This window comes from Sus scrofa, chromosome 16, assembly GCF_054392235.1.
Source record: "Sus scrofa isolate SSC_HxYL_T2T_F1_AM1 chromosome 16, Sscrofa_HxYL_maternal_Yorkshire_Landrace_v2.0, whole genome shotgun sequence".
Classification (NCBI taxonomy): Eukaryota; Metazoa; Chordata; class Mammalia; order Artiodactyla; family Suidae; genus Sus; species Sus scrofa.
In genome coordinates this window covers 63,241,167-63,266,125 of record NC_139398.1, presented here as the reverse complement: position 1 = coordinate 63,266,125, position 24,959 = coordinate 63,241,167, and the positions used below count along the sequence as shown (strand labels likewise).

The 24,959-nt window shown below is 39.4% G+C and overlaps 2 protein-coding genes and 3 long non-coding RNA genes across 14 annotated transcripts in view; 2 read left to right on the top strand and 3 right to left on the bottom strand.

Annotated features, from left to right (window-relative positions):
* The window catches only part of CREBRF (CREB3 regulatory factor), a 64,752-nt gene extending 47,246 nt beyond the window's left edge, over positions 1-17,506 (top strand). For all 4 annotated transcript variants that reach the window (XM_013990647.3, XM_005657631.4, XM_085002463.1 and 1 more), the window contains exons 8-9: positions 954-1,076; positions 11,865-17,506. In XM_013990647.3, coding sequence (XP_013846101.1) covers positions 954-1,076; positions 11,865-11,980 — 239 coding nt within the window. In that variant the 3' untranslated portion in view covers positions 11,981-17,506. The remainder of the gene's footprint in view (positions 1-953; positions 1,077-11,864) is intronic.
* On the bottom strand, positions 2,775-8,231 carry LOC146395617 (uncharacterized). The gene is made up of 2 exons (XR_014831608.1): positions 8,169-8,231; positions 2,775-6,720 (listed from the first exon to the last, which is right to left on the bottom strand). It is a non-coding gene; the product is annotated as an uncharacterized LOC146395617 (long non-coding RNA).
* On the bottom strand, positions 10,325-19,275 carry LOC102165988 (uncharacterized). Its single transcript, XR_002339698.2, has 2 exons — positions 19,067-19,275; positions 10,325-10,604 (listed from the first exon to the last, which is right to left on the bottom strand). It is a non-coding gene; the product is annotated as an uncharacterized LOC102165988 (long non-coding RNA).
* A 3,645-nt stretch (positions 19,276-22,920) lies between these two features.
* On the bottom strand, positions 22,921-23,979 carry LOC146395616 (uncharacterized). Its single transcript, XR_014831594.1, has 2 exons — positions 23,842-23,979; positions 22,921-23,446 (listed from the first exon to the last, which is right to left on the bottom strand). It is a non-coding gene; the product is annotated as an uncharacterized LOC146395616 (long non-coding RNA).
* The window catches only part of BNIP1 (BCL2 interacting protein 1), a 35,436-nt gene continuing 33,878 nt past the window's right edge, over positions 23,402-24,959 (top strand). For all 7 annotated transcript variants that reach the window (XR_014831530.1, XR_014831528.1, XR_014831529.1 and 4 more), the window contains exon 1: positions 23,402-23,498. Coding sequence is in view for 1 of the 7 variants with exons in the window: in XM_003134044.7 (XP_003134092.3) it covers positions 23,415-23,498 (84 nt within the window). In the remaining 6 variants the exon portion in view is untranslated. The remainder of the gene's footprint in view (positions 23,499-24,959) is intronic.

Sequence of the window (24,959 nt, the reverse complement as noted above, 5' to 3'; positions counted from 1 at the left end):
ATCTTCCTCTTTTTTGAAAAAGTTTGATAAAATTGATTTTTCCTTCTTTTTTTAATTTTACCAAATTTGCATTTTGATGCTTCTTTCTTTTTTTTATTAAAGTATAGTTGATTTACAGTGTGGTGTAATTTTTATTTCTTCATTGTATATTTGATAGATTTTTTTTCATTAAAACCCTCTGGGTTTTCTTTGGGGAATATTTTTTTGATAAATTCAATTATGTACTAGAAATAGGCTGCTCAGATTTTTGTATTGATTTTTTTTAAGTTACATTTTTAATAAATTTGTCTATTTCATCCAAGTTGTTGAATTCGTTGGCATAGGGTTTTCTTATTATCTTTATGATGGCTCTAGATTCTCAAGTGACAACCCCTTTTTCATTCTAGGTGCAGGTAATCGAGCAGTCTAGCTGAGGATGGGGATGAGGGTGGAAGTGGGTATCAATTTTGTTGATGTTTTCAAAGAACCAGCTTTTGGCCTTCTTTACTTTCTCTATTGTGTATTTGTGTTCTCTTTCATTGATTTCTGCTCTTTTATTACTTCCCTCCTATTTACTTTTGGTTAACTTTGCTCTTTTAAAAAAAAAAAAGCTTCTTAAGATGGGGAAATTTGTTTTTAAAACTGTCTTTGAAGGACTTCTTTTGATTTGTGTAATAAATATTTTCTAAGATGCTATGATTCAATACTAGTTACTGTCATAAGTCTTAAAGCTGTGAAGACAAGTAGGGCAAGTTTCTTATAGGGTAGTGGACACTGATACATGTCTACAACATGTTATTAAAAGTGGTACATCATTTGAAATTAGTCTCTTTGAATAAGAAAGCTTATAACCATCACTGTTTAATATTTTCTTACTTGTTCTTCATTTTTAACCTAATGTATGTTATTACATAATTAGAAATAAATTCTTTCATGTTAGTGACATGTTCCAAGTGTCCTGTTCTGTCTTACAGATAATTTATTGTTTGTAATCAACTCCATCAAGCAAGAGATTGTAAACCGAGTACAGAATCCAAGAGAGGAGAGAGGACCCAACATGGGACAGAAGCTTGAAATCCTCATTAAAGATACTCTTGGTAAGAAGAATACTGGATAAATTAATAAAAAATGATAATACATAGTATAAGATATATGATTCAAGGGGATATTAATTTTTTTTAAGGAAAACCTCAAGTGCTATCATTGTACTTACTTTCCTTTAGGAGTTTTGTCTTTCAAGATTTAGTATTCATAAACCTGTCCTGCTGGTTACCACAATTTATTATTTAGAATTCATCACTGAACTATTTTAACACTTTGGAAAGAGAAACTTCTAGCAACTTTAGTTTTCTGTGGGGAAAATACTGTCAAGCCTGCAGTATGTACTTTAGTGGAGGTTCCTTCCTTTTTTTTTTTTTTTTAACTCTTTCACAGGATTCTAACAAACTTGACTATCTGGTTTTCCATCCCTGAACAGATTGTATGTACCACATGGGGAGGAACAGAGAGGTGGGTGTCTGGATGTCTGGCAGAGCTATGGAGAGTAGAGGGAGCTAATGCAGATATGACGTGAGAACCCTAGAGGCCCAGGAGCTTAGCTGCCATAGGAGCAAATCACCCACTATCAGTAGCATCCCAAGGGCATTATAGCATAACGCAATCCATGAAAATCCTAAAGCGTCATAAAATTAGTTCAGCTATAATATATTCTTTAACAGAATTTATTTATTTATTCTAGGACTGTGTCTTAAAAACTGGTTCTTACATAGTCGTCTAGAGAGTAAACTTCAGTTACCTGAGAATTTTCTTCCAGTTCATTTTTTCTCAGGATGCTGTTTATTATTGAGTCAGGTCACTTAAAAAAGTTAGAGCTTACTTTTATTTATTTATTTTTTTGCCTTTTAGGGTTTGCCCCCGAGGCATATGGAAGGTCCCAGACTATGGGTTGAATCGGCGCTATAGCTGCCAGCCTGTGCCACAGCCACAGCAATGCAGGATCCGAGCCAAGTCTTTAACCTACACCACAGCTCACAGCAACCCTGGATTCTTAACCCACTGAACAGTGCCAGGGATCAAATCTGCATCCTCATGAATACTAGTCGGATTCATTTCCTCTGACTCAAGATGGGAACTCCTAGAGCTTATTTTTCAAACATTAATTTCATACCTCAATTTTAGAGTGCCAAATATGATTAAAAAAAAAAAAAAAAAAGGAGTTCCCATCATGGCTCAGCTGTTAACAAATCTGACTCTAGCATCCATGAGGACACAGGTTCAATCCCTGGTCTTGCTCAGTGGGTTAAAGATCCGGCATTGCTGTGAGCTGTGGTGTAGGTCGCAGACTCAGCTTGGATCTGGCATTGCTGTGGCTGTGGCGTAGACCGGCAGCTACAGCTCGGATTAGACCCCTAGCCTGGGAATCTCCATATGCTGTGGGTACGGCCCTAAAAAGCACATGCACACACACAAAATTAAATTGTAAATATCTTAGAATCTGTTAGAATTTTTCTGACTTCCAGTTATTATAAATTCATTCCACAAAATTTTTTCAGTGCCTCCTGTGTGCCAGATGTTGGGGGTACAGAGATGAATAAACAGAGACTTAGTTGCTACTCTTCTTATGAAGCTTGTAATCTAAAAATGGAAGACAAGGAATAAATTGAAAAACAAAAATGATAACAGTGTGGTAACTGCTATGAAGACATCTAGACGTGTAAATGGAGTGCAGTGAGCAAGGATATCTTATTTTTATTCATACAGAAATATTTCTCATAGCTACCAAAATGATTGCTTGCTTTTTTTTTTTTTTTTTTTTTAATGGCTTCCCACAGCATATGGAAGTTCCTGGGCAAGGGGTGAATCTGAGCTGCAGCTGTGGCAACATGAGATCCTTTAACCCACTGCTCTGGGCTGGGAATTGAGCCTGTACCTCTGCTGTGACCCAAACCACTGCAGTCAGATTCTTAATCCACTGTGCCACAGCAGGAACTCCCTGTGTTTTCTTTAATTGAAAATAAATACACATTGAATGCTTCCATGCACTTAGTAAGTTTCTCATGGTCTTTGCAATGATTTATTGGTTTCTCTTATCAGTGTTGTGTTCATGCTAAATGTAAAATATTCTAGTGTTTCTGAAGGGCAATTTGGAATCATTAGTAAAATCAGCATTACATATAGATTTTGACTCAGTTTCATGAAACTTGACATCATCTTTGATTGAAAGCCAAAGGAAAGATTAAGAGACATGACCAAAGAATTCCTTAGGTTAGGAAGGGATAAACAGCTAGCATTTATTTAGTACTTACTATGGTCCAGGACCTTAATGTTGTTTAGTCATTTACCTCCACAGTTCTGTGAAGGAGGTATTATTACTCTGGTTTTACAAATGAGAAATTGGAAGCAGAACGGAGTATTAAGTAATTTGCCCAATTCATACAACCAACAGGTGGCAGAACTAGGAGTAGAAGTAAGTTCTCCTAGTTGTAAGATTTTAACTATACCCATCATTTGGCTCTGTCATCTGACACTCATCTCTAGATAGTTTTTGAGCTGTGTAGTTCACAAGTGGCCCTCTAATTGCTTCCTTCAGTAGACTTAAGAATTTATTTTTCTTGACATTCTATGATACATTTGGTTCTCTTCAGCATTTAACTTAATTCTTGCAACGTTTTCTTCATTCTAAGGTATTTAGGTTCTGCATGCCTTATTTCCTATCTTTTAACCAAAAAAAAATGTAGTGGTTCTCTGTAGCTCTAGCAGTACTCACTGGTCATGTGTAAAAATTAAGATATGTTTTTATGTTTTCAAAAAACAAAAGCTTGTTTAGCGTATTGATTAACATCAGAGTATTTGAAATCAGTTCTAGATTTCACTAGCCCTGCCTCTTACTACATGGGGACCCTAGGGAAGTGAAATTTTATGTCTTCTTTCATAGCATTTTTGTCTTTTTCTTTAAAATCATTTTCAGTCTTCCTTTTGTTAGGTAGAGGGAGGAATTTCAAGTTACAAGAAAAAAATTTTTCCTAGCTTTTTAACTTACAGGTCTTGTATATTGATATGTTTGTGCCTTCCCTTTATACTTGATTGTCAGTTTTATCAAGTACAATCCTTGACTCACATTTTCCTGTATTGAGTATTTTAAATTTGTTTCTCCATTTTTCTTCAGGCATAAAGTGTTGTTATTGACAAGTCAATAATTGCCACATTTTTCCCTTATGTCATTTGCTGTTTTACCCAGGGATAAACAGCAATTTTATCTCAGTAGTTTTAATAGACCATGTCTTGGAGTTGGTCATTTTAGGTTGATACTCTTATGTACAGTCCATGTTCTTTCAATTTATATTTTCAGATCTTTTTAGTTTTTGACCTGTTCCCTTGCTTTGGTTTTCTTCTTTGAGGACTCTTACTGTTTGTCAGTTGGATCTTCTTTGCCTGTCTTCAGTATTTTCTGAAGTATATTCACCTTTTCTCAAATTTTAAAACCTTTTTTCTTTTCACTGCTGTTTCTCTTAAATGAATTACTTGGTGTTCTTGTATTCCTTGAGTTTTTTCTTAATCTCAGAAATTAATTTTACTGTTTCTAATTTTTTGAGGTGTAATTGACATAACATTATGTTAGTTTCAAGTATATAATATACAGATGATATATGTTGCAAAATGGTCAGCACAGTAAGTCCAGTTAACATCCATCAGTATACATAGGTACAAATATTTTTTCTTGTGATGGTATCTTTCCTCTCTCCTAGCTACTTTCAGATATGCAGTACAGTATTATTATTTTTTGTGTTTTCTTAATTTTTTTTATGGCCACACCTGTGGCATATGGAAGTTCCTGGGCTACGGATCAAATTGGAGTTGAACCTGCAGGCCTGTGTCTCAGCCACAGCAACACTGGGTCTGAGCTGTATCCACAACCTACACTGTAGCTTGTGGTTAATGCTGGATCCTTAACCCACTGGGTGAGGCCAGGGGTTGAACCCACGTCCTCATGGACACTATGTTGGGTTCTTAACCTACTGAGCCACAACAGGAATTCCTGCAGGACAGGATTATTAACCATAGTCACCACATCATACATTATATTCCCATGATTTACTCATTGTATAATTGGAAATTTGTACTTTTTGACCACCTTCACCCATTTTGCCCACCCCACCCCCACTCCTGCCTTAGGCAGCCACCAGTCTGTTCTCTATATCAGTGAGCTCCAGGGGTTTTTTGTGTGATTTTTTTTTCAAGATTCCACATCTAAGTGAGGTCGTATGGTAATTTATCTTTTTCTGACTTATTTCATTTAGCATAATGCCCCCAGAGTCCATTCATGTTTTCAGAGATGGCAAGTTTTCATTCTTTTTTATGGCCAAATAATATTCCTATGTGTGTGTCTCTGTGTGTGCATACCACAATTTTTTTATCCATTCATCGATTGATGGACATTTAGGTTATTTCCATGTCTTGGATATTATAAATAATGTTATAATGAACATGGGGGTTTATTTCTAATCCCTTCCTGAGTTTTTCTCTTGCTGATTGGTGTTGCTCTTTTATGTCTTGAAGCATTTTCTATAATATCTTTTAGTTAATTTTGAAACAGTGGTGGAAAGTTCCTGTTGTGGTTCAGTGGTAACGAACCTGACTAGTTAGTATCCATGAGGATGCAGGTTCAATCCCTGGCCTCAATCAATGGATTAAGGATCCATTGTTGCCATGAGCTGTGGTGTAGGCCAGCAGTTACAGATCCGAAGCAACCCCTAGCCTGAGAACCTCCATGTGCCTCGATGGGGCCCTAAAAAAACAAAATAGTAATAATAATAGTGGGTTATGGTTTTTCATCCATTTTTTGGTCGTGTCTTTCAGGCATGTTTTCATTGGTTGTAAGAATTTTCTTACTCTTTTTTCTTGTAATACCTTTTTATAGGATTTTTGACCTTGCTGCTTTTCTGTTGTTCATTTGTATGTGAAATTAGCTTTCCTGAACTTTTAAAAGAAAGTTTGGTTCAAGATAGCTTTTCTAACTTCAGTCCTCACTGTTTTAAGTTAAATGAAAAGAAATCTTTTGTATGCATTTGTGAGATGGTAGATGGTTATTTAGGTCCAGCCACAAAGGGGACATAAGAGAGGAACAGGAAAAGAAGGTTTATCCTAGAGAGAGAGAGTCACCACATGTTGAGGGGGCCACATGAAGGGAGCATTAAGAGAGCAGGTTCAACCAAGCAAGTAGGGAGGAGGCAGAGAAAGAGAGAGAAATAAAAGAACTAGTGTGCAGGTACCTTGATTAGGGGTCAGGCCGAAGTGTAAAAGGTGTGAGGGGATTTTTTTTGGTCACTAGGTCAAAGTCAGGTGAGAGCAAGAAGAGGAACTTGTGGCAGGGCCGTCCTTATCAAACTAAAGCATATGGCAGCTTGCTTTCTGAGATTTCTTTTTCTGTACCCCCCCTCCCATTTTATCTGGACCATCTCTTCCTTTCATATCTACTATCTGTGTTTTGCTATGTTTTTCTTAACAGTGCTGGCCCTTGTCCTACACGGGAGTCCTAGTTGGTCAGTTTTCTGTGTTCACAAAGGCTAGACTGCTCCAGCCCCTTGACATCTTATGGTGGGCTCCTGGCACTCACCTCAGACTCACTATTCTCTTGGACAGACTTTCCTACAGCTTCAGCTGTTCTCCAAGTTGGCCTCCTATAACTTGTAATAAATAGGTCCATTATTGCCTTTTGATTCATCCCATACAAGTATATTTCTTCTTTTTTTTCTTTTTATGGCTGCACCTGTGTCATATGGAAGTTCCTGGGCTAGAGGTCGAATCAGAGTTGCAGCTGCAGACCTCTGCCACAACCACGGCAGCACCAGATCTGAGACACAACCTTTACCACAGCTTATGGCAACACCAGATCCTTAACTCACTGAGCAAGGCCAGGGATCAAACCTGCATCCTCATGGATTCTTGCTGGGTTCTTAACCTGCTGAGCTACACTACAATGGGAACTCCACACACTAATTTTAGTATCATGCAGATCTTAGAACCTTAGGTAGGTTGTTTCTATCTTCTGGAATTTTGGGATTCTTGGAGGTAACTTGTCACTTGTTAAAAGTTTTGCATCGTTTTGCTCCTTAATTGCTCTATTTTTATGTGGGTAATTGAGATTAAAAACCCATGCTGCCATAGAACCATCTTCCCAGAATTCCCTTCTGGAGCAGCTTAAATATGTTGGAGTTCCTTTTCCTGAAAAGTTTCGTAGAATATTCTTTGAAAATATCTGGCCCACTGTGGTTTTTGTGATTAACACTTTGAAAACGTTCCTTATGTCATCCATCATAATTTGTCAGGTTGCAAGCTCTTTTGGAATCAGTTTTTTTTTGTTTTTTTTTTTTTTTTTTTTTTTTTTTAATGGCTGTACTCATGGCATTTGAAGTTCCCAGGCTAGGGGTTGAATTGGAGCTGTAGCTGCTGGCCTACACCGCAGCTCACAGCAATGCTGGATCCTCAACCCACTGAGGGAGACCAGGGATTGAACCCACATCCTCATGGATGCTAGTCCAGTTTGTTACTGCTGAGCCATGATGGGAACTCCTGGAATCAGTTTTGATCATTTATTATTCCTAGAAAACTACCCACTTCTCCAGGCTCTCAAATTTATCAAATTGAGCAAAATAGTTTTTGTTTCTGAATTTTTTCTGTATCAGTAGTGTTCCATTTTCATTTCTTAATTTTGTGTTTATGTTCTCCTTTCTTTCTTGAATTAGTTAGTTTTAGGTTATTCTATTTCTCCCGTCAAAGAACTAGCTCTTCTATACATCAATTCCTTTAATTTCTTCAGTTAGATGATTAATTTTTTTAGTCTTTCTTGTTCACTAATATAATTAAAAACTTTTTAAATTTCTTCCAAGCACTGCTTTAGTTGTATCTCATAGATTCTGATATACATATTTTAATTGTTTTCTGAATACGTTTTTGTTTTCTGACCCAAGGAATTATTTGAGAGAGATTTAAAATTTTCCAAGAGCTCCCGTCATGGCTCAGCAGTAACAAACCTGACTAGTTTCCATGAGGACATGGGTTTGATCTCTGGCCTCGTTCAGTGAGTTAAGGATACAGCATTGCTGTGAGCTGTGGTGCAGCTTGGATCTGGTGTTGCTGTGGCTGTGGTGTAGGCTGGCAGCTGCAGCTGATTGGGGCCCTAGCCTGGGAACTTCTGTATGCTGTGGGTGTGGCCCTAAAAAGGCAAAAAAAAAAAAAAAGGAAAAAGAAAGAAAGTAAATTTTCCAGAAGGTAGCAATTATTATATTCTAGTTACTCTTTTTTTTTGTGATTTACTGAAAAATTTAAAAAATCTACTTAACATATGATTATAATTTTTTTTTTTTTTTGTCTTTTTGCCATTTTCTTGGGCTTCTCCCATGGCATATGGAGGTTCCAAGGCTAGGGGTCCAATCGGAGCTGTAGCCGCTGGCCTACGCCAGAGCCGAAGCAACATGGGATCTGAGCCATATCTGCGACCTGCACCACAGCTCACGGCAGCGCCAGATCCTTAACCCCCTGAGCAAGGCCAGGGATGGAACCCGCAACCTCATAGTTCCTAGTCGGATTCGTTAACCACTGAGCCACGACAGGAACTCCAACATATGATTATAATTTTAAATGTTTTGTGGGCATTTATAAAGAAGACATATTTTCTGTTTTATATTAAGACTCCAATATATATATGTTAATTAGCTAATCTTAATTAAATCATCTTTTTATTTTTGTAGGGGGTATCCATTTATTTTATTTAGAACTGAGAAAGGCTGCCACTAATGTGTTTCAGTTTCCTCTCATATTTTCTGTGTTTTGGCTTTTGAAAGCTGGGATGTTTGAATATGATTTATTACTGCTGTATGTTCATTATGGATTCAAGTCTTTATCATCAAGAAGCACACATCTTTTGTCTTATTTCCAGCTTTTTCCCTGAATTCAGTCTTTGTGACATTACAGTCATGAATGCAGCTTTCTTATAATTTTTTTTTTGCTTGGTATCTTTTTGCCTACCCTTTTATTTTCAATCTTTCTGAATTACTTTATATTAGATACATTCTCTTTCTTTAAAAGATCTTAATTAAAATTAAAATATAATTTTCATTTGCATAACATAAAATTCACTTAGATTTTTATATCTAACTTATAGTTGGATTTTCTTTGTTAGTCTAGGAGTTTTTCTGTAATAGGTGAGTTTAGCTCTTTTTTTTTTTTTTTTTTTTTTTTTGTCTTTTTGCCTTTTCTAGGGCTGCTCCCACGGCATATGGAGATTCCCAGGCTAGGGGTCTAATCGGAGCCGTAGCCACTGGCCTACGCCAGAGCCATAGCAACTCAGGATCCGAACCATGTCTGCAACCTACACCACAGCTCATGGCAATGCCAGATCCTTAACCCACTGAGCAAGGCCAGGGATCAAACCTGCAACCTCATGGTTCCTAGTGGGATTCGTTAATCCCTGAGCCATGACGGGAACTCCTAGCTCATTTTTATTTATTGATCTATGTTTTTAGTTCTATCATCAAAAGATCTGTTAGGATTTGTTCCTATGGCTTTCTTGCCTTTCTCTGTCATTCACTGTATGATCCATTATTATAGTTTCATTTTTTATGTATTTTCTGATAGTTTGCAAGCTCTGCATGTTTGTCTTGCAAGTTCACTTTTTAACTCTAACATAACTTGTATACTTAATTTTTCCCCTCAACCTTTCATTCAAGATATCAGTCCTACAAGAAAAATATAAATAGTCCAGTGAACATCTGCATATCATTCAACTAGTTTTACCAGTTGTTAATATTTTGCTGCATTTGCCTTATTTCTACCTCTATATTTTTTTCTGCAAATATTTGAAGGAAACTCAGAAACATAGTATTCTTCATCTCTATGACTTCAGCATGTATTTCTCAAGAAAAGGATTTTTTTTACCTTAAACACGGTGCTACTATCACTTCCTGCTTCAACATTGATATAATATCTGTATGGAGTCTATATTTAAATTTCCCAGGGTTCCCATCATGGCTCAGCAGTAACAAACCCGACTATTATCCATAAGGATGCGGATTCAATCCCTGGCCTCACTCAGTGAGCTGAGGATCTGGCGTCGCCTCGAGCTGTTGTGTAGGTTGCAGACACAGCTCGGATCCCGTGTTGCTGTGGCTGTGATGTAGGCCGGCAGCTATAGCTCCAATTCAACACCTCACCTGGGAACTTCCATATGCCATGGGTGCAGCCCTAAAAAGACAAAAATAATAAATAAATAAATGTCCCTAGTTGTCTCAATAACGTCCTTTATAAGCTTTTGTTTTGTGTTTGATCCAGTTAAGGATAATGAGTTGCATTTAGTTGCTAACGGATTGCATTTATTTGCATTTAGCTATTATATCTTTTTTTTTTTTTGTCTCCTTTAATCTAGATCAGTCTCCCAGCTTTTTTTTCTTCCATAAGAAAATCCAGGTAGTTGATCTTGTAAAATGTCCCAACATCTGAATTCATCTGTTTCTTCATGATTAGGTGGGAGTTCAGTTTTTGTGGCAAGAATATATTGTAGATTATATATATCCTTATCATTCCATCAGTCAAGAGGTACATGGTATCAGTTTGTCCCAAGATTGATCCTGCTGAAGAGATCACATGGTTAAAGTGGTGTCATCTCTCTATTTCTTACAGTATCTTTTGACTTCTTCTTTTTTTTTTTTTTTTTTTTTTTTTTTGTCTTTTTGCTATTTCTTGGGCCGCTCCTGCGGCATATGGAGGTTCCCAGGCTAGGGGTCCAATCGGAGCTGTAGCTGCCAGTCTATGCCAGAGCCACAGCAATGCGGGATCTGAGCCACGTCTGCAACCTACCCCACAGCTCACAGCAATGCCGGATCATTAACCCACAGAGCAAGGGCAGGGACCGAACTCGCAACCTCATGGTTCCTAGTCGGATTTGTTAACCACTGCGCCACAACGGGAACTCCAGTATCTTTTGACTTCTTATGAGCAATAATTAAATAGTATTTTTCTCCTTCCTTCTCCTTTTAATTGCTTTTTTTTTAAATTTTAAAACATGTATACATGTTACTTAAAATCAATAAATCAAATATCTTTGGGAGTTCCTGTCGTGGCACAGTGGTTAACTGAATCAGACTAGGAACCACGAGGTTGCGGTTGCAGGTTCGATCCCTGCCCTTGCTCAGTGGGTTAAGGATCTGGCGTTGTCGTGAGCTGTGGTGTAGGTTGCAGACGCGGCTCGGATCCCAAGTTGCCGTGGCTCTGGTGTAGGCTGGCAGCTACAGCTCCGTCGACCCCTAGCCTGGGAACCTCCATATGCTGAGGGAGCGGCCAAAGAAGTGGCAAAAAGACAAAAAAAAAAAAAAGCCAAAAAACTTTGACTTCAGCTGTAGAAGATGAGGAAGACAGAAGGAATCAACATGCCTACAGCGTCTACCACCTTTCCTTTTCTCTTGCGACTTTGCTTACTCATCCACTTTTCTTTAAAATGAAGAAAAGGGAACATAAAATTTATCCAATCATAAAAATGACTAAAAATATCCTTCAGGTCTATATTTTCAGTCACGTGGGTGAAGCCCATCTGTGAGATGTAGTGAGGTTGGAGCAGTTGGAAGAGACTGGCTGGAGAACAGGGAAAAACACGTCGAGCAGGCTTGGGGCACAGTGCCTATTGGCAGGCATGGGATTTGGGTTTGGACTGTTCTTGGTTTGACTCTGCTAATCTTACAGGCTCATGATTTGGTGGGTAGAATTATTTTCTGGGCTATAGTAGCAAACAGCAGAGCATGCATCAGGACCAGCATTGAGCCGAGGGCCACTCCTAACCTTCAGATTTTCCTACTCATTGCCTTCGCATGTGTCTAAGCGTGCCTTTTATTCTTCAGGTCTCCCAGTTGCTGGGCAAACCTCAGAATTTGTTAACCAAGTGTTAGAGAAGACTGCAGAAGGCAATCCCACCGGAGGCCTTGTAGGACTAAGGATACCAACATCAAAAGTGTAATCAGCCTCATTGGACCACTGGTCAGAAATGTCTGTGTTACGTTATTCATTGTAAATTTTCATTCTGTTTTGCATGTCAGTTTAGCATTATGTAAACATTTACAATTAGGTTACATTGTTTTAAGAACTAAGTAGCATAAGTGAAGCATGATCCAAAATACTTGATTATTGCATTTTCAGAGCATAAACCATGGTTAAAACTGCTACTGGCATCAGAATTGAAATTCATACATTTAAGTAGATGTTTAGGTACAGATTGCAAAATCTGTTAAAGCAAAACACTTTGGAAGAGTGTAGAGAATGGTAAATGCCAAATGTTGTGGCAGGTTTATGCTCTGAACCACACAAAAAAATTGAGGAAGCATTTTTTTAAACAGTCAGTTTAGATTGTTTTTAGAATTACTGCTTTTTGTTCTAATTTTCCACAACTATTAATTTCACTTGTACATGGCACAACCCAGCATTCATGCCCATGTGCCATATTAGATGTTCATTTTCTGAGCTCAATATGGTATATATAAATATATATATAAATATATATATATATAATGTCTGTGCAAGTAAGAAAAAAAAAGCATATTCTTTGTGCCTTGTATTTTGGGGAAACTATAAAACTGGTAATATTTTGTATGATGAAAACCCTAATGAGGAAAAACAAGATATATAGATGGAAAAATTATGGGGTTTAAATGTTTTTTTGTTCCAACTCTTTTTCAGATTTTTTGAATGTATATAGGACTATGTTGAAATGTAGATATATGCCACAGAGTCTGTGTATTGTATAAAAAACAAAACAAAAAAACAAACAAAAAAAAAAAGATGGCTCTAGAAAACTCATATTTCGGTACTTGACCGGAAGAAGACAAATACTTGCACATTATTGCGATTGTTTTATTTTTTGTACCAAAGACAAATGCAACTGATATGGCAAACTGCCAGTCTAAGTAAAGTTTTGCACAGCTTACATGATACTGTATGAATGTATGAAAAAAAAAAGGAGAAAAAAAAGAAAAAATGAAAAGGTCAGGGTTAGGGATCTTACTGAACTGTGAATTTTATTTCTGTTTGGGTCCAATTATCTACAGAAGGAGCATCCACACATACAGATATTATTTTGCTGTTCCTCTAGTTCGCTTCCATAGTAGATAAGTTGGTGGCCATTTAGGTGTCTATAAGTCTTTTTATTTCTGCACTTATTGTAGGAAATTTTAATATATTTCATTTTAGTAAGCTATTGGTAAAATAGTTTTTGACATTGAAAATTTAAAAGTTTATTTAGCTTATTGTAGTATACTTCCACCAAACAACCAAAATACAGATTATTTTTATTGTATTATGTATATATATGTAAAGAAAGAAAAAAGCTAAAAATATCTAATTCTTTAGTTGCCACTTTTCCAATTGATGTATTATTGTGCATGTAATATTTTCAAAGATCAACACAAGCTTAAAACAAAAACAAAAAAATTTATAGATTTTTATATTTTTGTACAGGTATTTTCAAACTAGCTTCTTCAAACTTAACATGTGACTTCTATAGTTTCTAGAACTGAGAAATATTAACACATTTAGTTTTTAGGTGCTCTTTTTTGCTCACATAAAACAGCTTCATTAGTCAGTGTTTTAACTATGTTAAAGCTTTACCTCCTGATGAGAAATTTCTTATGTCAAGGCAGCATTATAAACCTTCCCTACAGATCTTTCCATCCTGTCTCTCTTACTGTTTTATTTTTATTTTCAGATCTTGTGTTTTGAATTCTGAAAACTGGTAGCCTAAAAATTATATCTTAAAAAAAAAAATCCTATTTAGCCAGAAAAAAAAAATACCAAAAATTTCAGACCTAGCTGCTGAAAAAGCATGTATTTCTCCAACTATTTCTCCATTACCCCTTGGAGAATTTATTTTTAATTATCTTTTGTCCATACAGTTGTCTCCTTTTCTTTTACTTTCTCCCTCCCCACCACCCTTGCCCATTTGTAAGCACATGAAGCTATAGCTTATAAAGGTTTGATTCTAAAACACACAGTAACAACTGAGCAACTATGCTTTCATGCTTCTTTGACATTATGAAAAAGAAACTCTGAGAGGGATTGTCTTAAAGGCTTAGCTGAACTGTGATGCACAAGATTCCCCTGTGTGCTTGGTGGAAATGTACCTGGTTAGTGGGTTCACACTAAACAGATAAGCTCAGATCTAATGGTTTAATAGAATGTAAGTTTATTGTTCAAAGTTTTTCCTTTTTAGGTGGGAGAAGGCAAAGCACAGGTTTGTAACTTGTGACAGAGTGTGTCTGGGAAATTGAAACATGTTCCAAAATATGGCAGTTTTGCAATCAGGTGAAATCACTTCAAGTTAGAGATTCAGCTGATGAGGTTTATAAAATTGCCCCTTTCTAGCTGCTCTGTTAGGAATTCTGGTTTTTTGATACCTTTTTCTTGTCTGCAAACCAGAATTTGATTTTTTGGTCTTGCATTTCAAAAAGACTTTGAATCTGTTTAGTAGATTCCATATCCTTGCATTTCAGTGTTTTATATGTACTACTTAAGTTAAATAGTTAAAAGCTTTTAAATAGTTGAGCTTTTTAATGTTGACACTTTATTTTGTACCTATTTATATATGTATGTATATCTTAGAAAAGCACTTTGTTAAAAAAAATGCATTTTATATGATTCCTGCCATTTGCTGCTAAATCTGGGCTGGTCAGAATGCTGCAGCGATACTTGATCTAAATAAAAACCTGGCAGTAAAATGTAGAGTGAAAGTTAAATCCTCTTGCTGTTTTAACTTTATCATAAAGATGACATAGGCAAGCTGTGCAGCTTTACATTTTAACCAGGGGACTCTGTGGCATTTAAAACCGTCTAGAAATGGTTGTACTTTAATGCCAGTAATAATCTGCTTCCTCTATTGTCATTAAAATATATACGTTTAGTGTATCACACAAACAAATCTTATAAGGGTAACGTAAAAGTCCCAACAATTGTACATGTTCTGTTTTTGAAAATCGTGGCATGTGTTTTTGGGTGAAGATCATTAGAGAAGAGCTCTCTAAAGGTTTTCTGTGTTCATACATGGTAGCTCATAATGAAGTCCAGAATCTTACTTTAAGTGAAGGCATTGTGAATTCACTCAAATAAACCCATGTTCCAAAAGCAAATAGAAACTTTGACCCTAGTACTACTATGATTAAAAAACAAAAACACAAAAAACATTCTTCCTCGTTTCAGATACACTGGATTCTTTATAGAATTTGTCTCCATATGAAAGCATGCTGTCCAGTTGTTCTTGTTAAGATCTTGTCTGAGTTTTGAATTGGGTGCCACACTTTTTCAGTCAATATGATTGCTTGTTCTACTGTACCATGTATGATTCTTGTCCTTTCCTATGTCCTTCATGACAGATTATGATGTGGCTTTATATTGTGCCTTACTTGTACATTTAAAACAAAACGTCTTCATTCCCTTCCAATTCCTAAATCTTTCACTTTGACCTTTTTGGTAAGAGAATCAGAGCTATTATAAAAACATCATGAAGGATTTCAGATGGGTATGGGTTCAAATTCCCTCTCTTTGTTGTTATTTTATATTTGTATGAAAGACCAGTTTTGAATGGTCTTTGAATATGAGAGGGAAGGATGAGCAGTAATTTCACTACATCCCTTTTTCCTAACTTTCATGAATTTGTCATACATCTTCTTTCTGATGCTTGACTTTATTTGCTCCTTAGCAATAGTCTGCATTTAAAGAAAGGTGTGTTCAGTTCATCAGCTTGAAATTGACTATTTCATTTTTCCAGAATTTTTTAGGAGAAGAGTACTCGTTTTGTTTGTTTTATACAACAGATGACAAGTCTCTTTAAAAGAAACAAAAGTACAGTACTTTTGAAATACAATGCTGTTAGTTTGGATTTCTTTTTTATATATAATATTCATACAATTATCTGATGTTTGCCTTCATTAATAAAGCTGTTAGTTTATTCACCAAAACGTCAAGAATGGATGTGCTTTTCTTTATTCCATACATTTTAAGATATTTTAGCTGCTAAGATTTAGTTAACTTTCTAAGAAGCGAATTCAAGTTGCCTTCAGCAGGAAATAACAAAAACTTAGGATCCCTTTCTTTATATAGTCTTCCTGAAATTCTGTTCAAGTATTTTCTAGTTAATTATGTAACAGAATGTTAGCATCTCTCCAAATCTCGAAACTTGAATTTTGAGAATGCATTGAATTATGCTTTCAGTGTTAAAGTAAAAGGTTTCAATTTATCCTTCTAGTGAAGTCTCTTGTGGAATACCATTTCCCATGGAACTGAGGCCATTTCCACAACTTTGCACAGAACTGCAGTCTTGTTCTTCCCTCGGATCATGACAAATAAGTCTCACACAGTGCCGTAATACTTGTGGATTCTTTTGTAATCTTTGTAATCTTAATAAGGGCATTATGAGAAGATGACTCCATTTTTTTTAATATTTCAAACACATTGGGATGTACTAATGAATGTCAGCTGTAGGAATGGTGGTTTCGTTTTAAGGAATAAGCGTGTTGGGGGAAGATGATGAAAATGTACTACTGAACGTTTTACACTTCCATAGGCAAGTGGGGTTATGTGTTGAAGCATAATCCGCATGCTTCGTAAACTGACCGAAATTGTAGAAATTACACCTAGGAGCTGAATTATGCCAAATGGCTATTTTCCTTTAAAAAAGAGATTTGGGGGTAGTGGTGAGGGAATTGACCCTTAAGACTACTTCTGAATAGTATTTTGGAATTGAAGACTTGGTGACCAGCACAGAACATCAGAGTTGGGTATTTCAGTGTGCCAAGTTCGGGTGAACTAGGTTTGCCTCTTTCATAACAATGTAAACACAATGGTGTAGTTCATTAAATTCTGGGTGGATGGGAGCGGGACTGATTACTGTGTCTTGCCCTTCGCCCTGTGTTTTTTTCAGAACCAAATAACAGAAATGTATACGTGTGTACTGTATCTGCCTCTTCACCACATTTTTATGACACTGTATTCCACTGCCTGCTTTTTTAAATTTTTTAACCTTCTTTCCCTAGGATTTGTCCTGTATCTTAGCATTTGTGGTTAACAGTGATACTAGGGCTGACCGCACATAAGAAGTCACAAGAGAAGAGCGGAAGGGCAAGAATTCAAAGCATTTGTTCATACCATGTGGCGACCTCTTTTGCATAGTCGCGTAGGATCCTGTTTGTAATGCTATCATAAATATTCTGTAGTTTTGTTTCTCCCTCCCCCAACTGGAGCTATGAAACATTTTATTGGATTCAGTCTTGTCTTTTGTCTAGAAAGAATTTTATCTTGTTGACGCATGAGCTGTTTAAAAATTATTCTATTAAATGTTGGTTAATAGTTGTGCAGTTTTTCTTTTCAGAAGAAAAGGCAATTCAGACATTGCCTTTGCTTTCTGTCACCTTCCAACCCCTCAGCACTTCTAGTCAGATACAGATTCATCAGTGTATGCAACATCCTTTGTAACTTAAAATAAAAAAAGATGGAAAGAAAAGGTTTTGAATTGTTTGCCTCATGTGTTTGTCTTTCCTTTCTCTATTGCTTTTCTGTTGCTTTCCAAGGTGACTGTCCACTCCTCTTCAAAATATAACCCCCTGCGGCGAATTCCAAACTAAAGACAGCACTGAACTCTTGAGTACGCGGCCCCTCTCTTGGTGTAGGGTACGAAGAGCTAACATTTTCCAACATTTTGGTTTGAAAAACCCGCATTTTTCAATACATGAGTGAAATTTAGCGATTATGTAGAATTATTTGTTGACTTAAAAGATTCACATTCTTTGTAGTTGAGAGCATAGTTTAGTTTATCCTTACTTCTCCTCCTGGATTCTCTGGCCAAGTGATTTCTCTGAGAGAAATTAAGTATTTTGAGTCTCCCCTAACTTAAGCCTTTGTATGCATTTGTGTTTCATAATTCTAAGTAAGTCCCCAACAGGGCTAGGCGTATGCATAGACCTGTTACATCAGGGGGCCGTGTGAACACCACAGTAGCCGTGTGTTCCTTTGGCCAACACACACTGGTTTAGCACTTACTCTGCCGAGACTTGTTGTTAGGTCCAGGGCTAGAAGGAGATTAAAGAGACCTCCGGGGAGTTCTCTTGTGGCCCAGCAGGTTAAGGATCTGGTGGTGTCACTGCTGTGGCCCAGGTTCAATCCCTGGCCCAGGAACTTTCACATGACATGGGCGCAGCCCCCCAAAAAAGAAAGACCTCCAGGGACACTCAGCTGACAGAGGCCACAAGGGAACAGAACCACAGAACAACACAGGAGCTGTTATGTTCCAGGTACATTATTGCAGAGGCATTTGCAAGGACACAGGTACCAGTGGGCTATGTTAGCGCATGGACAGGCTGTGTTCATTGACCACCCTGGTCCCTTGAAGAAGCCCCTTTTGCTGCATTGAGTGACACTGAGGCACTGAGGAAGCAAAGTGGACCTGGTCTCTCGTGGACTGGCTCTGCTTTAGGACTTGACCTCACAGAAGCCTCAGTCGGGGTCTGGGAACTTTCAGGAGCTGGGTGAACCAGGTCAGCGTAGCACTTAGGAAACTAAACCCTCTGTAGGTAGCTCCCAGTGAGGTGGGTCATTCGGTCATCCCTCCTCACCCACACTCTGTTTCAAAACCAGGAGAGTGCCTTAGCCAGAGACAAAAAATGGCTAAGTATGAAAAGCAGCTGGGGAAGAGACTTGTGGCTGCCTGATGGGAGGGGGAGGGAGTGGGAGGGATCGGGAGCTTGGGCTTATCAGACACAACTTAGAATAGATTTACAAGGAGATCCTGCTGAATAGCATTGAGAACTATGTCTAGATACTCATGTTGCAACAGAAGAAAGGGTGGGGGAAAAAAATGTAATGTATACATGTAAGGATAACCTGACCCCCTTGCTGTACAGTGGGAAAATTAAAAAAAAATTAAAAAAAAAAAGAAAAGTAGCTGGGAAATAGTATAATATCCCAGCAGAAAGGTTCAGAATAGGAAGAAGCATTAGAAGGTCCCAGAAGGCTAGAGTGGCATTCATTAAGCCCCAGCTAGGTGCTTTTCCAACAGGGAACTCACCTGCTGCTCTCCATGGCCCAGTGAGGTGGGTGGTCATGTCTATTTTACACAAGAGTCAGACGAGACTCAGATGCAGAGACTCGCCCCAGAGCCAGCTTAGGCGGTAGATAACTCCAATTCAGATGGCACTCTGCTTGCAGCCCTCGGAGACAATCCATGCATCTCTGTAAGGGACCTGGCCACATCACAGGCAATGTTTGGATGGATGTCTGGGTAGAAGGGAGAGAATGGGCTTAAAATCTGAAAACCAGAAAGAACTCTGGCCAAAACTTAATAGATGTAGCAACCAAGAGCTAGTGTCAGGATCAGGAGGTAAAGAGGACAGAAGGAAAACAACGTTGGCAGGGAGTCAGAGATTGGGGAGTGCAGGTCACCAGGCTGCACATCTGTTTCTCCAAGATGGCCTCTAGCTGAAGGGCTTTAGAATTGAGGGGTATTTTTGTTAGAAGGAGGTGTGCTGGAGGTCAGAGAAAAGGGAAACTATGTTTTCTTCTTTCACTGCAGCACAGAGATGCAATTGGTGACTGGTGGTCACAGAGGAATTACCGGCAAGAAACATGGTGGGAAAAGGGGCCAAGGTCATGTGGGCACATCAACCACCAGCAGCCTGGGTTTCTTCACTGTCCTCAATAGGGAGCTTTTATTTGTGGATCCAGGATGTTTGACCTGAAAAACGTCAACCTCAGTTTTTTAAAAGGTTTTAGTCTTAAACATCACCAGGAATAAACTGAATAGGAAATGTACAAAGTCTAAAGAAAACATTAAAATACTATCAAGGACACAGAAGAAGACTTGAACAAATGGAAAGATAGATCAAGTTCGTGAACAGGAGCGGTCAACGGCATAAAGCTCTCCTAAAATAAGTCACTTAATGTCATCCTAATAAGACAGACCAATACAATTCAGAAACTCTAAAGTTCACATAAGGGAAAAATGGTGTGTTCAATCCTATTATATTAAAACACATAAAATTGTAGTATTAGAGTTGGAGTTCGCATTGTGGCTCAGTGGTAACAAACCCAACTCGTATCCATGAGGATACAGGTTCTATCTCTTGGCCTCACTTAACGGGTTAAGGATCCGGTGTTGCCATGAGTTGTGGTATAGGTCACAGACGAGGCTCAGATCTGGCACTCCTGAGGCTGTGGCATAGACTAACAGCTGCAGCTCCCTTTCGAGCCCTAGCCTTGGAACGTCCATATGCCTCAGGTGCAACCCTAAAAAGCAAAAACAAAACAAAACACTAGGACATGTGGGGAATTCCTTTGAACCCATGTGAGCATGGAAGGCCTTTCTAATGGGATCTCAAATCTAGGAGTCATAAATGAAGATTAACAAATTATATATGAAACAGAAATAAAAAATTTCAAATCTTGAAGGTCCAAAATACTTAAACGGGAGTTCCCATCATGGCTCAGTGGTTAATGAATCCGACTAGGAACCATGAGGTTTCAGGTTCGATCCCTGGCCTTGCTCAGTGGGTTAAGCATCCGGCGTTGCCGTGAGCTGTGGTGTAGGTCGCAGACGTGGCTCAGATCCCGCATTGCTGTGGCTACAGCTCCGATTGGCCCCCTAGCCTGGGAACTCCATGTGCCACAGGAGCAGCCCTAGAAAAGGCAAAAAGACAAAAAACAAACAAAAAAAAACCCAAAATACTTAAACGAAGTCAAAATTCTGTAGCTTAAGAGGCAAAGCGGAGTTCCTGTCGTGGCGCAGTGGTTAACGAATCCGACTAGGAACCATGAGGTTGCGGGTTCGGTCCCTGCCCTTGCTCAGTGGGTTAAGGATCCGGCGTTGCCGTGAGCTGTGGTGTAGGTTGCAGACGTGGCTCGGATCCTGCGGTGCTGTGGCTCTGGCGTAGGCCGGCGGCTACAGCTCCGATTAGACCCCTAGCCTGGGAACCTCCATGTGCCGTGGGAGCAGCCCAAAGAAATAGCAAAAAGACAAAAAAAAAAAAAAAAAAGAGGCAAAGCTTATCTGTAGGAACAAATCCTCCTAATGAATAAAGAGCTCCTGGGAATGGATAGGCAAAAGACCAACAACCTAATAGAAAAACAGTAAATACAAATAGTTCTCAACCTTATTCATGATAAGAGAAATGCAAATTAAAAGGTGGCATTTTTCACTTGATCCAATTGGCAAAAATCCCAGTGTTTGTTATCACACCATGTGGGTGAGGCCATGAGAAAGCGGGCGTTCATACCACATCGCTGGTGGGAGTGTAAATTGATATAACCTCTAAGAAAAGCAATGCAGTTGTATGTATTAGAATTTTGAAATGCATGTAACCTTCGACCTAGCCATTCCATTGCGCTGGGCAAGTCATTATTCTCTCTGTGCCTGTTTCTTTATCTGTAGGAAGTGGATAATTCTACCTCAGGGCTGTTGTGAAAGAATGATACACATAAAGCACTTCATATAAAGTTCCTGGCACAAGGGAAGAGTGCCACAAATGTCAGTAATATAATAATAGCGGCCAATGTGCTTTGCATTCTTAGCATGTGCCACATTACTACATTGTGCTTGGTGCTTTTTATGTATGACTTCATGTAGCTGTGATCTCCACCAGCTAGCCTCTGAGGAAGCTGAAGTACCGAGAGGGGAAGCCTGCCTTAACCCTCACGTGGCCTCTCTATTAGATGCAGTGGAATAATGAAGGCCTGGAGGGAGGGGGTGTGGAACACTGGAGGAATACAGATGTGGGAGCACGCAGCTCCCCCCTTATTCGACACTATTCAAGGGGCCATATTTGGTTTTTGAGGGAAGGAAGATAGGGCTTTCACTTAAGGCTCTGCCACTTTTAATTTGGGCAACCTTGGGGCAAGGATGTTTTGTTCTGTTTTTGTCTTTTTTGTCTTTTCTAGGGCCGTACCCACGGCATGTGGAGGTTCCCAGGGTAGAGGTCTAACTGGACCCCTCATCGGTTCCCAGACCGCAGCCTACACCAGAGCCACAGCAACACCAGATCTGAGCCGCGTCTGCGACCTACACAACAGCCCACTGCAATGCCAGATCCTTAACCCACAGAGCAAAGCCAGAGATCAAATTCAAAACCTCATGGTTCCTAGTCGGATTCGTTAACCACTGAGCCACGACGGGAACTCGTTTTTTGTTTTGTTTTGATCTGGCCTTAGTCCAACTCCCGAACTGTGAAACTGGGTTATTACCTATTTCAAGGGTGGTTGTGAGGCTAAAGGGCAACAGCTGACACTCAGTTTTTCCCAGTCTATGATTGCAGAACAAAGGTGAATGGGGTGAGGGCAAGTGGGGAAAAGCATTCTAAGAAAGAGAAAAGCACATTCCACAACTACAGATCCAGACTTTCCATTTGCTCAGGGTGTTAAGCATCCAGCACTGTCACTGCAATGGCTGGGGTTGCTGCTCCGGCAAAGGTTCAATCCCTGGCCCAGGAACTTCCACATGTCCCAGGCACAGCCAAAGAGAAACCACCCAAAAAACAAAACAAAAACCCCACAACTACGGACCCAAAAAGAGCTTGAAGAATGCAAGGGGGGCGGGGGCGCTGGGTGGGGTAGCTGATGGTCTTGAGGGCCAAGTTAAGAAACTTGGACTATTTTATAAGAAAAATAAAGTGAAAGACTCTCTGTCTGTTGAGAGAGAGACAACAGCCAGGTTGTTATTTCCATCAAAACTACTCCAGCCAGGTAAATTATTTAATAAATCTAATTGTACACAAAAGGGAACCGCCAGGAGCAGAGAAGGGGTATAAACTGGAATGTGACTTACCAGTTGCGCATTTTAGACGCAAAGATCCCTAGCACTCAAGCTGGACTAACAGAAGATTCCCTAGGGACTTGCCTTGAATTTCGTATATTTAAAAAAGTGTAACAACGTTTGTCATTTTTTTCTTTCATTCCACAATTTATATTCACTGTAGAAAATATGAAAATACAAGAAAGTTTAAAAAAGTGTAAACAATTGTTAATTATACCTTTCAGAGATATCCCAGTTGATACTTTTCTTCCAGCGGTTCCCCCCACCCCCCGCCCCCATGCAAAAAACCCCGCATTCTTTAGAGTGGCTGATGGGCGGAGTATGCGGAGGGATCACCGTTAAAGCGTTCTCGATAATACCCTCGGCTCTCGCTCTCGCTCTCGCTCTCTCTCTCTCTCTCTCTCTCTCTCTTAACTAGATCCACACCAACAGGCCGACTGAGTGCGCGCCCACGTGTCAGGGAAAGTCCCCACCACTGCGCCGCCGCCCTCGCTCGCCGCAGGCCGGTCTTTAGGGGGCGCTGCCCCAAGGCCCGGCCGGGAAGGAAGGGAGGCCGGGAGAAAACGCGTTGGAACTTGGGCCCCGCGGCTGTCCGTAGTCAGCATTCCCCAACATGGCGGCTCCCCAGGATGTCCACGTACGGATCTGTAACCAAGAGATTGTTAAATTCGACCTGGAAGTGAAGGCGCTTATTCAGGTACTAATTCCCAGGACCCCCAATGGGGACCAGCGGCCCGAAACCCAAGTGGTTTTGGTTTTCTTTCAGCTCGGCGGTCTCACTGCTGAGCTTTCCCCATCTGGTCAAGTCTCCGAGGTCGCTGGCCCCGCCCCCTTTTCCTAGCTGCTCCCCTTTTGGTCCCGTTCCCTTCATCCCCTGGACTCTTCTCCTTGATCCTTCTTCCGGCTCCCGTTGGCTCGCCCTCTCCAAGGCCTCTCCTCTCCCTCTCCCTTCCCCAGCCTCCGCCTCAGGCCTGGCTACCTTTTTGTGGCCCCTGCCCCACTCCGGCCGTTTCCTCGCCCTGCCCCAGTCTCCAATTTACCTGTCATCCTGCTTGGCCCTGCCTTCTGACACCGCCCTTTCCATCCTTTGGTAGAGTCCTGGGGGCCGTTAACCCCGGCCCCTGTGGCCAGTTCCGTGGGTCTGATGTCCCGGGTCACCAAAGGCCCCTTGGCGCGGGAGGCACTGGATGAAGTGAACGTAACCTGGACGTTGTGATTTGTAAATTAGGAAATCGAGTCAAGGGCCAAGGCCTGGGTCAGAGGGCAGATAATGGCAAAACTGGGGTCGGACAGGGAAAGTCAGTATAGAAAAAAGACTTGAGTCTACTTCGTTTAACAGATGGGGTAATTGAGGTCCTTTGTTTTAGGCCGTTTGAGGGTAGAAGATAACAATAAACCCCTTGGCATAGGCAAGAGTTAGGAATGTAGAAATGGTTACTTGAGTTTAGCAAAAGGAAACCAAGAGTTTAAAATCTTCATTTGAGGCAGATCGTTTCCATTTACAACAAACGTTACTAAACGTTGGATGTAGACTGAGAATTTGCAGCCAACTGTGGTAAAAGGTGGAGGAAAATAAGGCTCCCCACAGAAGCCAAATGCAAAATAAACCAAATTAATAGTTTATTATATGGAGCAAAGAAGTGTGATTTAATGCATAATCCATAGAACAAGTGAGGCAACTTGATGCAAACAGTTAAACTCTTGAACTTCATGTTTCCGATGTATAAACTACAAACCTCTGGGCCAATTTTAGAAAAATAAGTTGAGGAGTCATAAAACAAACGAAACTGTCTTTTCACATAATCTATATTGCTTAAGCCCTTTTGGGCACTCTCTAGCTCTCTTTGTTCTTGTGATGAGAACAGTTGATCATAGCTAGAGTTAGCGCATTCTTACTGTGTTCCAACTCCTCTGCTAAACCCTTTACTACATACCTGATCTATGAAGTAGGTAATGTTGGGATGAGGAAACTAAGGCACATAGGACTCAGTAACTTTTTCAAGGTAAAATAAAACAGCTTATAATTGCTACAACCAGAATTTGAATGTACATAATATATCCTAGGGCCTGCTTTAAAACCTGGCCCTGGAAATTCTGAATGTCCAGAAGCAAATTCTAAATCTATCTTTGAGCATGTTTATAAACAGTGACTTACAAT